The sequence below is a fragment of the Triplophysa rosa genome, linkage group LG18 (genome assembly GCF_024868665.1).
Source record: "Triplophysa rosa linkage group LG18, Trosa_1v2, whole genome shotgun sequence".
Lineage (NCBI taxonomy): Eukaryota > Metazoa > Chordata > Actinopteri > Cypriniformes > Nemacheilidae > Triplophysa > Triplophysa rosa.
The window spans coordinates 16,511,382-16,529,654 of NC_079907.1; the positions used below are offsets into that span (position 1 = coordinate 16,511,382).

The 18,273-nt window shown below is 39.1% G+C and overlaps 1 protein-coding gene across 4 annotated transcripts in view; it reads left to right on the plus strand.

The window, feature by feature from the left end:
* The window catches only part of mprip (myosin phosphatase Rho interacting protein), a 91,613-nt gene that overhangs the window by 55,300 nt on the left and 18,040 nt on the right, over positions 1 to 18,273 (plus strand). For 3 of the 4 annotated variants that reach the window (XM_057358969.1, XM_057358968.1, XM_057358971.1), the window contains exons 13-16: positions 166 to 275; positions 2,744 to 3,284; positions 3,377 to 3,514; positions 6,046 to 6,099. In XM_057358969.1, the coding sequence (XP_057214952.1) occupies positions 166 to 275; positions 2,744 to 3,284; positions 3,377 to 3,514; positions 6,046 to 6,099 (843 nt within the window). The remainder of the gene's footprint in view (positions 1 to 165; positions 276 to 2,743; positions 3,285 to 3,376; positions 3,515 to 6,045; positions 6,100 to 18,273) is intronic. The other variant, XM_057358970.1, reaches the window with a different exon arrangement.

Below are 18,273 nucleotides of genomic sequence, written 5' to 3' on the forward strand. Positions count from 1 at the left end.
GTGATTCTGATGTTATGTAATGAAACATGTCTGGTTGTTATCAAAGCACTGCAGTTTTTTGTCCTTTAATGTGCAAATAAAACAGTCTTTGTACTTACTTCCAGGGGTTTGGAATATCATTCATTCATCTTCTGATCTTTTTGTGCTCAAATTTGTTTACTCCAGACTCAGGAGGGGGTTAATACACTCTCTGCCATGACGGCAGGAATTCGACGCAACTGGATCCAAGCAGTTATGAAAAATGTCCGGCCGTCCTCTGCCCCAGATGTTGCCAGGTCTGTTACTGTGCCCAATATAGTACAACTAGTGCTGTCAATTGTTTATTTAAAGTTTATACAACGTGTATACATAAATGCATAAATATATATAAATGTACGCTTAAATTTATATAAATGCACAAACATACAGTGAGGGAAATAATTATTTGATCCCCTGCTGATTTTGTAAGTTTGCCTGCTTACAAAGAAATGAAGGGTCTATAATTTTTATGATGGGTGTATTTTAACTGATAGAGACAGAATATTTAAAAAAATCAGGGGAAAAATGTCATATAAAGGTTATAAATTGATTTGCATTTCAGTCAGTGAAATAAGTATTTGATCCCCGAGAAAAAATAACATTGTACTTAGTGGAGAAACCCTTGTTGGCAAGCACAGAGGTAAGACATTTCTGATAGTTGGTCACCAGGTTTGCACATTTGTCAGGATACATTTTAGTCCACTCCTCTGTCAATCTTTAAGGTTTCTTGGCTGTCGCTCAGCAAATTGGAGTTTTAGCATCCTTCACAGATTTTCTTTAGGACTAGGGTCTAGAGACTGGCTAGGACATTTAATGTGCTTCTCCTTAAGCCACTCTTTGGTTGTCTTGGCAATATGTTTTGGGTCTTTGTCATGTTAAAGGCACATCCACGACCCATCTTCAGTGATCTAGCTAAAGGGAGGAGGTTCTCGTCCAAGATTTTACGGGTACACTGGCCTGTCCCTCAGCCTCTCAATGCGGTGAAGTCATCCTGTGCCCGTAGCAGAGAAAAGCCCTAAAGCATAATGTTTCCATATTGTTGATTTGGCCGCTCTTAATGTTCCTGGCATCTTTCTGACGGATGTGTAGTGTTTTTAAAATCTAACTATGGTCTGTTTCACTTGCATGGAGATCTCCCTGAACCCCATGATGTGGGTTCACAGCAACAGCTTCCAAATGCAAACACCACATGTAGAATCAACTCCAGACCTTTAACATGCTTCATTTATGACAAAGTTATTTAAGGAAAAGCCCATACATGTGAATAAAACAGCTTTTTATTCAACTGTCCAATTACTTTTGGTCCCTTGAAAAAGGATTCCTAAATCCTTCAGCTAATCTGGATGTGAATACACTCTAAATAAAGCTGAGAGTGTGCACTTTAAGACAATATCTATTATAAAACTGTAACTCGAAAACATATTGATACACAGCTAAAATAACAAAAAATGTGCCTCTGTCCAAATATTTATGGCCCTAACTGTATTACAAACAACTTTCGAGCTGCACAGATAAGCGATCGTGGATGGCGATACAAGTTTTAGGTGCAACACGATTAAGCAGCAGATAAGGAGCAAAGAATTGCAACTTACATTGGATGCAGTCTAGTGTGTGTTGTATGACTATTGGTTAACGTTGATTAGCTGCACCTGATGTGATCAGCTGATGCAAGCTGAACTCGCGTGACCTGCCAGAACTAACGCTATGCTTGATTTATTTTGTATTTCTTCTATTTCCAAATAATCGCACCAACAGTTGTCTCCTTCACACCAAGCTTCTTTCTGTAGCCTATTCAAGGTTTGTGCAGGTCTACAATCTTGTCTCTGACATCCTTTAAAACCTAGTTGGTCTGGACCATGGTGGTGGAGAGGTTGAAATGGAAGATACAGATTCTGTTGGCAGGCATCTTTTATATACATAATAAGCTGATTTAGGAGTACTTTCTTAAAGTGACAGGACTAATCTGCGGTCCATATAGGCACATAACCAATCTGTGGAGCCAGAATTCTTGCTGGTTGGTAGGGGATCAAATACTTATTTCACTGACTGAAATGCAAATCAATTTATAACCTTTATATAACATTTCCCCCCCTGATTTTTTTATATTCTGTCTCTATCAGTTAAAATAAACCTACCATAAAAATATAGACCCTTCATTTCTTTGTAAGCAGGCAAACTTACAAAATCAGTAGGGGATCAAATAATTATTTCCCTCACTGTATGTTTGTGCATTTATATATACATATAAATGTACATGCACACACAAGTATGTTGTATTCAGTTCAATTTTATTTATATAGCGATTTTCACAATTGTTATTATAATTAAAAGGAAATAATTATAATATTAAAACAAATAAATTATATATAAAAATACATGGTATTATTGCAAGTTAATTTATATGCAATGTACATTAATGAAACTAAACTGAAATAAGTTCTATATCGGATTGTAAGAAAATGGTATGTAAACACAAACATTATTTTAGAAGATCAGAACATTATTTTTGACAGCCCGAAGTACAACAAAACATATTTTGTACATAAATTTTAATTAAATAAATTCCTAAAACATTTTTATAAACAGTCTGATGGATAAAATATTATATAAACATAAATATTTATTTAAGAATAAATTATCACGATTAATCGATTTGACAGCACTAAGTACAACAGAAACTATTTTTACATCAATTTAGATTCCTAATTAAATTCCTTATAAGCAGCATGACGAATGACCACAGTTCTTGCGGACCTTTTGAGAGTCACCCTGACATCACTCAGGATTCCCAGGCTTCCGAGACATCCTCAGTAGAGTGGGACAGCGGAGTCAAGAAGAGTCGGGCAAGGGAACGCAGACGTGAAGGCAGGTCCAAAACTTTTGACTGGGCTGAGTTTCGACCTATCGCCCAGGCTCTGGCCCAGCAGAGGGCGCACGAATCAGACACCTTGCAGGCCGAGATAACCAATGAGCGCAACAAGAGGAGAGAAGAAAGGTGGAGGAGATATGAGAGTGTCACTGGCTCATCTTTCGATCCTGTTGCTGATGGTGCAAAGATGGACTTTGAGAGTGGGGGCGTGGTCCAGGTAGATGCACTGCCCCCTTCTGTGGAGCTGCAACAGAAAGTGGAGGATGAGATAGAGGAGCGCTGGCAGCAGGTGGAGAAGACACCCATCAGAGAGGAAAAGAGAGTGACCTTGCCCTCATCCTTTCAGCCTAGAGACACGTCAGAGCTAGAGAAGCTGGTAGAGAGCTATAAAAAAGGGGTACATGCTTGCAACACCCTATGTAAGATATAAGTTGAAGTTAAATCCTGTTAAGTTCACGACTCATAGCTGCTCTTTGTTATGGACACTAGGTGGAAGAGCTCAAGGCCCAGTTGGAGAGCTGCCACCAGCAACTGATGGACTCCAATCGCCACAAGCTTGAACTGGAGGGTCAGCTTAAAGACGCTCTTGAGCGGGAACAGCAGATCCGTGCTGGTTACATTTCACCGGTAGGCCACGTTTACATCATTGTCATTTTTTTATGGTTTACCATATTCATTCAGACATGATGTTTTTGATATTGAACTTAATTTGTGTCATTATGGAAAGCACAAAAACACATGGCTTACAGCTTTACCATCAAAGCTGCAGTGCTTTGCATGTCTTGAGTCCGTTGCATGTACATGAACAGATTTGTTTCCTGTGCTCCTTTTGCCTCTACTTGAAAGAGTCCTCTTGCCATGTTAGATCGAAATGACACATTACAAGTTTCAGATCATGCAAGCTGTATTGCATGCTTCAGCATAGACATGAATAACATTCATTGAACATGAATTAAACACTATGCAAAGATGGCATGAAAAATTATTGTTTTAAATTTGTGCCCTCCAGATACATTCATACTTGATGAGTAGATCCTGCTAAACACAATTTTAAGAGATTGTCTGAAATTACAGTATTTCCGCAGTTGTTTAATATGGTAATAAAAAGGATAAAAAAAAATAAAAGGATATTTGCAGAAAACCATTTTTTTACCAATTTTAATTATATTACATTGAGTATCAGTATATCTCAAGGGTACTAAAATAGGATCTTCTGCAGAGAAGTACTATGTGAATAATGCCATATCGAGGAAACATTTGCATGATATTTTTTTATTCATATTTAACCATTCATTCGTTCCATCTTTAACCTGTCTTGATCTTTTACATATATGCTATAGAGCAGGGCTATTCAATTAGTTTGTCATGGGGGCCAGTTCATGAAAAGCATCCCAAATGAGGGGCCGGAGAGATATGGCTTGCAATATGAGGGATGACACAACAATAAGAAATCAGTTTTATTTTTTCCCAAATTCCGTTTTTTCTGTCTTCATTTTTCTGCATTCTGCATTTTCCGTCCTTCACTATACAATAGTAATATATTTGCCCACATGAAAAAAATACTTCAGTATACTACAGTATTCACTTATAAACTATATTAAAAACCTGCAGTAGATACAGTACGTTGAACCATACAGGGAAAAATAAAAATATAAATAATATAATCTTACATAATACATTTGCAAGATTCTGTGCCATTCCACGTTATACAGCAAAATTTGTTTAATGCATGAAATCCGTGATTCAATCTTAGGGCCGTGCGTGTATGTTGTATTTTTACATTTTTGCCCCATAAGACACCCAAAGTGTTTTCCAACATTTAAACATGCTGATGTGTTGTATGTTAAACTGCACAACAACAACATCGGTGCATTGTAAGATGCCCAAGCAGGCTTTTCTACATTCAAACATGTTCATTTGTTGTATTTTGAAACTGCATAACAAAAAAGGAAAATTCAGTGAGTGAAACAACATTAACCTACACAGGCGCTGTTCTCCGACGCGCTATTCTCCACCCTTGCCTCTGTACTTTTGAAATGGTGGTCCTATTCGTGCTAGCAAATTGTCAGAAATGAAACTAATAAAAGTTATCATCCGTCATCGTCCTGTTCACCGCGTCTCACAGGAGAGAGGGCTTGCGAGTCGCGCTACTCGCCTAACGTCACGTGACTCCTGCTTGGTGTTGCTGCAGCTTGTGCTGAATGGAACAGGCGCTTCACTTCAGTACTGTAGGGTCTGTTCCCGACTGAACTAAATTTATTCTAGAGACTATTTTTCACACTATGCTACTTGAAGGGCCGGAACAAATTACATCGAGGGCCGCCAATTGAATAGACTGGCTATAGAGTATTAAAATGTGTGAGGACGTATGTGTGCTTGTTTGTATGTCTGTCTGTGTTATTGTGTTTGTCGTCTTAGTTTTTGTAAAAAAAATATTGTTTGCAATGCTTTTTAAGCTTTACCTGGACTTCTCAAGGACGTTGTCTGTATATCAAACTTGCCTTGTGTGGGACAAAACATTTTTTTCGTACTTTTACCGTATAACCTTTTATCTTAGTAAAAGCAAACATTTGGTGTCACTATCTTAAAGTTGGTATAGTTCTGTATATAAAGTTCTCACTCGAGGAGACTATCTGTCCATGATACAATTTCATCTGCACCTAGAACAGCATTAAGGGTTGTTGTTTTATGATCGTATTTATTCACTTTCAAAAGGAATATACTGTCGAAATAAGGAACTTTGTGAAACAGTAGTGGTTGCTTTAAGTTTCTCACAAGAGCCAGTGTATTGTGTGAATAGTTCATACAGTGTCTTGTATGAATAGCTGTATAGCATGTAACTGTACTGGCATTTCTAGCTAGCACTAATTTTGCGATACTTACCCCAAGAAATGGCTCTCTAACCACTTAATATGCATGCATTATTATAATTTACTAACCTTTGCCATTAATTTTTCCAGCGTTCTAATTTGCATCATTCCATAAAAGAAGCTAAATGTATTTACTCTCTCTTTTACCTTAGTCGTATGACACAGATGATGTACTTAAGTATAAATTTGCCTCAAATCCTCAAAACGTATGGAAATTTATTAATTATAATCTACAAATGATTAGCATTATGCTGTTTGTTAACCAACTGTCTGGTCCCCTTTTCCAAGCTGGAGTCACCTTTGAGTCTTGAGACAGAGCCCCAGATGAAGAGGACAGAACTGGTTAGTTCTCAAGCTCAGAGCTTAACAAAGAAGTACCAGGAAACCAAAGAACTCCTGCAGCTGCAAGAACTGAAAAAGCGCAACATGCAGGCACAGCTTAGCCTTTCTCTCTCACACTGGTCCACAAAGGAACCTTACCTTTCTGACACCCAAAACACTTGCACCTCAGAGATCTGTCCCTCAAATTCCATTAAAAAAACTGTTAGTTTTACACTCTTTGATAGTGAGGGTAAGATTAGAGAGCTTGAGAACCTGATAGATGTCAGTAAGCCTCTGACACTGAGGGAGCTGATAAAGCTGGTACACTCGCATAGCGAATGTGTTTGGCTACAGTGTACTCAAGAAAAGGAAAGAAAAGAGCACAGTAGGTCAGGGGAAATTACACAATGCCAGAAACTGCTTGAAAACATTAAGAGCCAAGAGGAAATTGAGAACGAGACATTGAGGAAAAGCTTGGAAAAGGCTGGAGATTGCATCCAAGATTATGAAGCCCCTTTGGTCACCATGGAGGACATGCTGGGACAAGTTCAGAGGCAGAAACTAGAAAGTCTGAAGAATCCTTATACACCAGCTTGTTCTAGAGAAGAGCATCCTGAAATCTTAAGCAGAGATCTGTCGCAGGAAGTTGAATTGCTTGCGAACAATAACGTAGCTTTGAACCAGCGTTATCAGGAAATTGTTAACCAGCTAAGAGAAGCGGATAGAGAAATAGACAGGTTGAAAGCAGAGCTTGATTGACTCCGTTGCAGTCAAAGCAATGTAATCCAGGATACGACTGAGCAGAATGATAAAGAGACAGACAAACATGTTTACGAACAAGCACTCTGTGAAAAATCAGAGCAGCTCCAAGAAGCTCTCATTAAATTGGAGGTACTTGGTAATAATTTGAAAGAGACGGAGAAAAGACTGCAACTTAAAGAGGCTACGCTTAGAGGTTTTGGATTTCAGGTGGCAGAAAATGACAATGGTGACAAGTCACCTCCCGAGACCGAAGAACTCAAACGACAAATTGAGGTCATTCACTCCAAGCTTTCAGTAAAGGAGCAGATGCTTCATAACGTTGAGCAGATCTGCAGAGAACTTCAGACTCAGAATACAGAGCTCATCACCAAAAATGAAGAAAGCACAAGGATGTTTAGTCAAATGCATGAAGATGCTTAGAAAGAAATTAGGACGTTGAAGGAGCAGGCTAGAGCGGAAGTAACGTTTGGTAGTAAAACGGGAACAGAACGTGAGAGCCAGGAGTTGACGCAGAGAGAAGTGCAGAGACATGATGATAGGATTGAGGAAGTAGTTGAAGAGTTCAAGAGAAAGTCTGAGTCACTTAATCATGTGCTTGATATGTTGGTGAAGGGCAGTGAGGTTAAGAAATGCGATTCGTCCAATTTTGACATGGAGGCCATTTTGGGTGAAAATCAAGTAGGATTGAAGGAAATGTTTGATAAAAAGATTCTACATATAGTTTTAGGCGGTTTAGAGGAAAGTCAGAAAGGCTCCGGGGGTGAGCAACCCCTTGGCCCCATAAGGAATGTTGTAGAGCACATGCTAATGGACATTAAATTGCTGCTTTTTATGAATACAATATCCAACCTTAAAGACATTCAAAGTATTGTAATGCCTACAACTTGCAGAGAAGAAAGCACTGGATGTATAAGGAGTGACGAGACGACCACGAAATCTAAAATTTTGAATTACTTGTTTGGCGATGACGCTTATTCCTGCATCCTAAAAAGTATTGTGCGCGTTATAGGAAAGAAAGTGGTATCATTAAATCAGATAGCTTCAGGTATTAGGGATCCCACAAATGAGCAGCTCCAATCTTTGGCTTTGACTCTTTCAAGCTATGGATCTCGATGTTGGTCCGAGTATATTCGTGAGGCTGTCTTGGATGTGACGTGCACATACTTGGTTATTCAACTGAACATGCTGGAGAAGAAATATTTAGAAAAAGAGACACATCTAGAAGTAGGTGCCTGTGTGAATTGTTTTGATTTGAGAGCACAAAACTTGAAGCTCAAATCTGAACTCGAGCAGGCGGCCACGTCAAATTTCCAGAGCCCAATCACAGGAAACTCAATGGCAGTTACACACATTCATATAGAAGGAGAACCGATTGACTCTCTCGGCAAGGCCATTCAGCTTCAGGACATGGTGGCTAGGCATAAAAAGGAGCTGCGAGAATTAAAAGAGGCGTATGAGCGAGAAGCAGACAAGTTGCGAGAAGAAGTGGCCAAAGCTGGTGAGACTCTTAGGCTGAGGTCAGAGGAGAACGTGAAAGAGATCGACTCCCTGACCGTGTGCATGGAGAACCTTCAGAAGAAGCATGAGATGGAGTGTAGCAACTTGATAGAACAATTCAACCAAGAGATGGAAGAGCTTACAGATGCTGTGGGCCCCGATGACGCCAACCCTGGAGAAGACAGCAAGCCCAACTTGGCTTTCCTCAAACTGCGGATCAAAAAGCTTGTGTCGCAGTTGATGGAATTGTCAGAGGAAATGAGTCAACGAGATCGCGAAGGGGATCCAATGTTGCTGCATCTGAAATACGAGAAAAATCTGGAAAACATTAAGGTCAAGGAGTTCCGTGTCCTTGCAGTTCTCCGTTCGTAATGACTTTTTGTGGCAACCTTAAACCCGACCCTTTCCCTTTCTTTTCTCATACTAACCCTGCTTTGTTGTGCTTTGGTCTAGCCTAATAACTGTCACCAGTGACACATGGCTGTTAACATTAGGTATGCATGATACGATATCATATTAGGAGTGTGGATATGCTAATGAGGTAGCAAAAACAAATTGCATACGTAAAACACTCTCCCAGATATTACATACTTAACATTAGCAATTTTGTTGCGTAGCCTAAAATACTTAACCTCTTTGCCTGAGGGTCAATGCAAGACTGCAAGTTCTGTGCATAAATCGCTGCTTATCTTTGATGACTGCAAAATGCCAGCTGCTTAAATCTAATTATTAATAAATAACACAGTAAGGCAAGGTAACTGTTTGATGATTTTTATGATTCCAATTCGAATACTGTCTATCCTAAATTTCAAAGTATGTCCCAAATGACAATATGTTAAAATTAGTATTCTTGAAGTACTTGGATGGTCTGTTTCCTGGGAAAATGTGAAGCGCACTAAAACATAAGTGGGCGGAATTTAGTGACGCTCCACTATTAATAGAATTACTCTAAGTGATGCGTCACAGATTTAATAAATAAAAGTAGTGTTGTCAAAAGTACCGGTACTTTGGGTCCAAGTCGGTACCTAAAAATAAAAAAGTTGTCCATACCTAATTTTCATAAGACACGGTACCACCGACGTACCGGGTCAACCGGGTACTGATGCTCTGTCTGACAGGTTGTCAGTCGGAAACTTTTCATAGACGCAACAAGACGTGATGAGCAGATAAGCGAGGCTCCGATCCACAAGAGATGCGCACAGAAATACTTCAGATTAAAGTCATATCACGAAGAAAACGAACAGAGTTTTGTGGTGAAAGGAGGAAACATCCGGATTTAAGTTAACAATTCAAGCGGTAAGTTTCAAATTCTGTTCGCGTTTGCATTATGAATGTTGTAGCATATGTTAAGTTAAAGGTTATGTTAAAATTAACGTCCCTGTTTGCGTGTTAATTTGTTAGCGCCAATGCTAATCCAGTCAAGTGCCCTTATTAACCATTTAATTCTTTTATAACTGTAATGGGGTAAAATAAATGGGAGGACAGGATGGGGTTTACAGTACCTATTTTATTTAGGCCTATCTGAAATATATGTGCTAGAAAACTATCATACTAACTGTATGACTAGCAATATGTATGTCTTGGATAGATAACTCTATTAGGTTTAAAAAGCCACATTTAAACTAAAGAAAAATATATCTGTTGCATTATTATTTTAATACACAGTTACCTTAATGTAAGTAATCTTGTGTAAATGCCGTATAAAATCTGAGGTATGTTTTAATATTGCATATGCTTGTTTGTTCAGTCAGTTGACTTACTATTTGTCTTTTACAGCAGCAGACTGAGAAGGATGTTCATCAGCATGAAAGACTCCAGTGAGCACTGTTTCAGCAACAATTAACTTGTATACTTCATGTATACAAAATGGCATTGCTTTCTATACATTTATATTAACAATGAGCTTTATTAATAAAATTGTGTTTCAATTAGCATGTTCTGGTGTTTTGCTTTGGTACCGAGAACTGTGGAATTTTACTGGTATTGGTACTGACTACTGAAATTTTGGTACCGTGACAACACTAAATAAAAGTATACAGTAAACATTACATGTATTTTTTATGTTTTGATGTTTATGACTGTTAACGATCACATTGTTGCCTAGGCAACAACGGCCACTTATGTTTTATGTTCGAATGTCCCAGTATGTTTGCATACCGTTTTGCGAATGCACAAAAATGTATATGCCTTTACATAACAAAAATGGTACATACTTTTAGTGCAGGGCTGTACGTTATATACTATATAGTATACTATAGTGTTTATTACAGTTTAAATAGTCCTCGTATATTGAGATACAGACAAATCCACGAGTGTCACGCTTGTAACATGTTAAAGTGTGCAACCCATTCACTCATAGACACGCAGAACAAGCAGAGGACATTTAAAGGGGCCATTCCCTGTGATGCCAATTTTCAAACTTTAATTAGTGTATAATGTTGCTGTTAGAGTATAAACAATATCTGCAAAATGATAAAGCTCAAAGTTCAAAGCCAAGCAAGATATTGTTTTTAACATAATTCGCTTTTCAAGGACTACAGAGAATGGCTGGAATTGGATTACAGCCCTTTAATTCCTGGGTAAATTGTCACTATTCCGAGTTTTTGAAAAACCTCTGCCCAAAGGAATACGCCAATAAAGGGGCGAGGCCTTCCTTAGAGAAGAGGAAGAGCCGCTGGAGTATTATTTGGTTATCAGAGATTGTAAACATTGGACTGAGCTGCGCGCTTAATTACTTTAACTTTCATCACAGTCCTACAGCTGGTAATAAGAATTAAACTACACACATTCTAAGATAACCAACAGTCAAATAACAGCTTCCATGACTTTAACATCGGCTGTGAAAGCTGTTCTGTGTAATACGCTGATATTGTGTGTGTGTGTGTGTGTGTGCGCGCATACCTCTAAAACACTTCAATAAAACGTCCTTTGAAGTCCTGCTTGCAAATGTCTCCTAGTCAATCTGCTTGTTTTTTTATCCAATTTAGGTCCAATATAAAAAGGCAAAACTAACGCTTCTGTTATTAGTGTTAATTAATATAACCGGTCTGACCCAATCGGTCCGGTGTCATTTCCCTCGCCATAGTAGGAAAAAAATTGCGATCTCTTACAAAGATTGACGTTTACACATGCACTAGCAGACATCCGTTACTCTTCGATCGATCCGCATGTTTTTAACTGATAAAGTTAAGTTGATGCCATTGTTACTGTTTATTGCTAAAAGCCAAAGCTTATAAATACATGTGCACTGAGAGGGGGACCGACCAATCACAACAGCCTGAGAAGCGGAAGCTCGCTGATATGGTGTGGGTGGGACATCTTCAGACACACACTAAGCGGGGAACCAATCACGACAGACCTGGTCTGCTTTACAAATCAAAGTTTTTCGGAAGGAGGGACTTTATGTAAACCGGAAAAAATCCAGTCATTTTGTGAGAAGAGGGACAGCGGTGATAGACTTGAAATATGTGAAATATAAAGCGTTTTTTGAAACTAGAAGCATGAACATCGACTGTTAAACACCCAAAACACATAATCAAAGCTTCAAAAACAGCAAAAGAATGGCCCCTTTAAATTGTAGATTTACGCTTCACGCTTGCGTGACTCACGCTTGCGTGATTCCTTCCATGTTTTCCCACATCGCGCAGATCATAGGGCTCTAGATAAAAGGACTTAATGCAGCCGGGAAAACAAGTTTTAATCGCAAAAAATAAATATAAACGAAAATAAATAGTGGTGCACCATTAGTTAACCTCACACACGATAAACGCAGTTCACACAAACGGGCGGTTCTGTCTAATGCTCGTTCAAATCTTTATTGCATGCGTGCTACACTATTAAATTTATTCTTAGCACAGACCGTTTTTTTTGTAGCACATGCGACATATATGTTGCACTGTACAGTCCTGTTTTAGTGCATAGTATAAGTAGTCGAATGGGGACGCAGCATTTGTCAATTGAATTGAATTGAATATTGTATTAAAAGAACATTTCCAAATCTTGACCCAACATCTTAAAAATCATGTTAGAATAAAATATCAATATACTGTTTTCTTCTCTGATACAGTTAGTGTTGCAGATGTAAATATGTTAACTAGGGAGGATTTAAATAAATGACATGATTGCATTTTTTTAAGAGATGTGTTAATGTGACCAAAGAGTCATTTTTAGTAATAAACTGAGTGGCGTCAGCTTAAAGAAACTAGCATTCGTGTATTAGTGTCTGTTCTTGTAGCCTGTTTTTTATATTTTTTCTTATTGCAGTAAGTCTCAAATTCGTTTTTTTTCTTGCAACTGGTATTTATTTACACTAATAATGATAACCATAAAGGTCAAATTTTCAAATCGTTTTAAATTTAAAAGATTAGCTACATCCACACCACACCTATAATGATAAAGAGGGACAATATTGGGATAAATTTCAGAGCATTTTCTTTTCTGTTTTTATGCTCATAGGAAAATAAGATTTTTTTTATTTTTATTGTATTTTTCAAAGAGAATTTCAGATATCCACTTGAGATGACGGAGTGTATAGGATGGTGCACTAATGTCCCCTGTAGTGGTTGATGGCATAGTTGCACAAAACCCATACAGATGCAAGAAAATACTTTTTGAATAGCTTTTTGTATTGACCTCTATACGTGAAAGGGTTACGCAAGCTTAGCATAAACATAACACTATAATCGTTATCTGTATAGTTATCTTTATAGTCATTGTTCTTAATGTAAACAGACCATTACAAACAATAGTAAGCATTAGGGATTGTCTCAATATTTTCGTGGTCACATGACTGTATGAAACGATAGGTCTTCTGTCCTAACATAGAGAATGTTAGAAAAAATAATAGATGTTACCTTTGTCAGGGTCTATTTGGTGCAATTATGTTATTTTATAAAAGGGATTTTAAGGTCATATGACCCATCTCATACTATTATAACTCATACCTCTAAGCAACAGTTATGATTAGAGGATAAAGAAAAGAGGATGCTTATCGCACGTTTTCAAGTCATCATTTGTCACTTTAAATATAGCAATAAATATCATACCATAGACTTTACACCGAGGTATTATCATACAGTGAGATTTTGATATTGTCTCAACTCAACTTTATTTATATAGCGCTTTTTACAATTTTCATTGTTACAAAGCTGCTGTACATAAGACATATTGACTATAAGCAAACCAATTAAAGTTGTATCTGCAAAAACAAGAAAAAGGTGAAAACAAAGACAGACATACCCACATACAAAACACTCCACACACACAATATGCACACGTACTAACACACAGACACACAGACAAGTACGCGCACACACACACACACACACGTACCACAGACAGTACGCGCAACACAAAGACCGCACACAGCACACACCACAACACCCACACACACACACAACACACACACACACACACAGTGAGAGCACACATTTAAGATAAAGGAGAGAGAAGCACAGGTCAAATATAACAGACTATAAATTCCTATATGCAATATTAATTAAGTAAAACTTTAAAATTCTAAAGCAGTCCCCCGGCCAGGCAGATGCAAAACAGTATGCAAATGGTGGCGAGGAACCCAAAACTCTAATCGAGAAAAAAAACCTCAGGAGAACCCAGGCCCAACCAGGGGATTCCAGGATTTATCCAGCTCTATCATCTCAGCTCTTGTCAGGTCCCCGCTTCCCATTCTCCGCTCTACCATCAGGTCAGGCCATGAAGACATGTCAGGTGACCGCGTCCTTCTTTATCCAGCTCTATCATCTCAGCTCTTTTCAGGTCGCCGCTTCCCATTCTCCGCTCTACCATCAGGTCAGGCCATGAACTGCATCCTGCTCTCTGTTGTAACCTTGGAACAATGAGACAAGACTGGCTCAGAGTAGAGTACTGTTCTGTACTCTTTGATGCAACAAGTACATCAGTTGTGTTTCTGGTTCCGGTTGATCTAACTAGTGCAGCCTAAACCCTCAGAAGATTTATATTATGGAAGTCTAGTGTATGCAAGATTAAAAAGATGCGTCTTTAGTCTAGATTTAAGCTGACAGAGTGTGTCTGCCTCCCGGACAGTGCAGGGAAGACTATTCCAAAGTTTAGGCGCTAGATAGGAGAAGGATCTACCACCAGCACTTGATTTTGAAATTCTAGGTATTACCAACTGACAGGACGCCTGAGAGCGTAATGCACGTGAAGGACTGTAATACAAAAGGAGTTCATTCAATGTAGGGCTTTATAGGTAATAAGTAAGATTTTAAAGTTAACGCGATGCTTTATAGGTAACCAGTGCAAGGTTGACAGAACCGGGCTAATATGTTCATACTTTTTTGTACGTGTAAGAACTCGAGCTGCCACGTGTTGGAGTTTTTGTAATAAGCCTGCAGGGCAACCACCTAACAGTGCATTACATTAATCTAGTCTCGATGTCATGAATGCATGAATTAACTTCTCTGCATCTGACATTGACAGCATATGACGTAGTTTAGATATATTCTTAAGATGGAAAAACGCAATTTTACAGGTGTTGGCGACGTGGCTCTCAAATGACAGATTACTATCGAATAGAACGCCAAGATTCTTTGCTGACGACGAGGGTTTTATGGAACATCCGTCAATAGTTAAACAGTATTCTTGGTTGTTACTTATAGCAGTTTTCGGTCCAATAAGTAACACTTCCGTTTTGTCCGAGTTCAGTAATAAAAAGTTGTTACTCATCCAGTTTTTTATATCGACTATGCATTCCATTATTCGATGGAACTGCTGTGTTTCATGAGGCTTCGAGGAAATATAAAGTTGAGTATCATCAGCATAACAGTGAAAGCTAACTCCGTGTCGCTTTATTATATCTCCTAGAGGTAGCATGTATAATGCGAAGAGCAGAGGCCCTAAGACTGAGCCCTGTGGTACACCGTACTGGACTTGCGATTTGCGTGACACCTCATTGTTTATTGCTACAAATTGAAAACGGTCGGATAAATAAGATTTAAACCATTTCAAAGCTATTCCTTTAATGCCAACGTAATTATCGAGTCTATGTAGGAGTGTGCTGTGGTCAATGGTATCGAATGCAGCACCATTAACGAGAAACAACCTCGGTCAGATGCCAATAGCAGATCATTTGTAACTCTGATCAAAGCAGTCTCTGTACTGTGACATGCTCTAAATCCAGACTGGAATTCTTCATTGATGTCATTCCTTTGGAGGAAGGAGCATCATTGAGTTGAAACTACTTTTTCCAGAACTTTAGATATGAAAGGTAGATTCGATATAGGTCTGTAGTTCCCTAGTTCTCTAGTTTCATCCCTAGTAAGCATGCGATCTTTCCTAAAACCTTCACATGGTTACATGCTCAGGGTTGCATTTTATAATCATTAACTACATTAATATGACACATGTACAGTTTGTTTAAATTAGTGTATTTTTTGCTATTTACATTTCAATCAAAGACATTGACGTTGAAGGTTGTAACTAGCAGGTTTTTTTACTAAAGAGGAAATTAGATTTTCCAGCCAGAGAGCTGTTGAAAAAACAAGTGCAGGTGTGGTTGTGATATGGGGACAGGAAGGTGTTCTGCACTCAGCAGGAGATGCTGAAATGCACCGGTTCATGAGACATAGAGCCCTGCACGGGCCTTAAATCCAGGCCCGAGCCCGGCCCTGCCCCGAGACACTCAGGCCCGAGCCCGGCCCTGCCCTGCCCTGCCCCGAGACACTCAGGCCCGGCCCTGCCCTGCCCCGAGACACTCAGGCCCGAGCCCGGCCCTGCCCTGCCCCGAGACACTCAGGCCCGAGCCCGGCCCTGCCCTGCCCCGAGACACTCAGGCCCGAGCCCTGCCCTGCCCCGAGACACTCAGGCCCGAGCCCGGCCCTGCCCTACCCCGAGACACTCAGGCCCGGCCCTGCCCTACCCCGAGACACTCAGGCCCGAGCCCGGCCCTGCCCCGAGACACTCAGGCCCGAGCCCGGCCCTGCCCCGAGACACTCAGGCCCGAGCCCGGCCCTGCCCTACCCCGAGACACTCAGGCCCGAGCCCGGCCCTGCCCCGAGACACTCAGGCCCGAGCCCGGCCCTGCCCCGAGACACTCCGGCCCGAGCCCGCCTAGAGGCCGATTTTTTATTTATTTATTTTTAATCCCATTACACAGCCAATACTACTGTTGCAGCCATTAAAATAGTTCCGTTTTGTTTTTTTAATGGAAAAGTAGTTATATATATTTTTTCCTTAAGTTAATTTAGAAAAAAAATTGGAGCATTTTTTTGTTTGGTAAATTAAACTTTTTGTTTTTTAAATAGACGACCAAGCGGCTAGCGGCCGATGGTGAGTTGACTACGTTCAATTTAGTCTATCAAATCAACACTTGGCTTGCCTGCAATAAAATCCAAAGATTTTTTTAAATAAAGTAAAAGACTCAACAATTTAAGCATATCACAATGTTAGTTTAAACATATTTTTTATTATTTATTATTACGTTTATTACACTTTTTTATAAACTGAGGAGCTCTGCTGCTTGCAACGGCGAACAATGTGCTTAAAACAAACGAAAACGATTAAAATCGAAACAATTAAAAATAATAATAATAACAACAACAACATGCAGATTGTCTTACTTTACGCTTAGGCAACAATTAACAATGAAAAAAGTCTAATCCCAAACAGAAAACGAGACGGCTTCCTAACACGGGTACAGCCAAAAGAACAATCTCTTAAAAGGATCCCTGGGTATAGAGCGATGTATGGCTTAATATATGAACAATGGCATTGACTTTATAATTGTGACATAAAAAGAACTGTGTAACTGTCACAGTATTCATAAACTTTGAAAAAATACTTTTACTTGGAGGCCGCCATTTTTTTGCGTCAGAATCCGTGATGTCAAATGGTTGCGACCTAAACCTGTTCTCTTTCGCAACAGCGAAGCACACACGTATTTCCTTGTATAACAGTAAAATATGACACGTAAAACATAAGATCAGATATACAAACACAAAGGGACAGTAGGTGGCGGTATGTCCTCTTGACACAAGCCAGCCTGCCAGCCATAAAAGAAGAACGCGTTCATTATTACACGTATGTTCAAGGTGAGCGTGCATTAAATCATAGCTTTAAACTACCGCCTTTGAGACATTTTAGACTATTTAAGACATCAGCATCCACCATAATCGTATACTTTATGCATTATGAGAATATACTGATAAACACAATAATAATGCTTGTGGTTTGGTTATTTATTCTGTATTAGAGCACACGTGAATATTAGCCCTCGTCAGCTAATGACCGAGGGAGAAAAGACAATAACGTTAGGCTACTGATGTTAATAAATCAACATCAAAAAGTCAAAATCTGGATAAAATGCATTGTATAATATCTAAAACATTGTGTATATGATAAATTCATGAAAAAGAACATGGCGGCCTCTTTAGGTTAAAATGAGTATTACATTTAGGGTTTTTTTAAGAGCTGAAAATATTTGATGTGTTTCTAACGACAAATGCTAGTAGTGTAAGGCTATTACAACGCATTAAGCCATACATCTCTCTATACACCGGGTTCCCTTTAAAGAACATCGTGTAGAAAAACAGCCCAGAAGTTTGCCTTTCCTCTTTGTTTTTCTGTGTTTTAAGTTCGCCATTTGCAATTTTTCTCTTTATGTTCTCCATTGCACGTGAGGTGAATAATGGGAAACCTGTGTGAACGCGCGGGCTCAACTGCGCGCAGAATGTGTAATGTGTGTCAGCGTAATATGTAAACGTGTTGGATGTTTTAAATTTACCATCATCAACTTCTTATCGCTTCTTTATTTACTGAATTTCTAATATATATATTAGAAATATTAATGAATGTCTAATATATAAAAAGGAGGACAAGCCTAAAACAAGCCCGAAGTCCGGTCCGCTTGTGAGCTATGATGTAAAAATTGGCCCTAAGCCCGGCCCGAGGGGCGTAAAT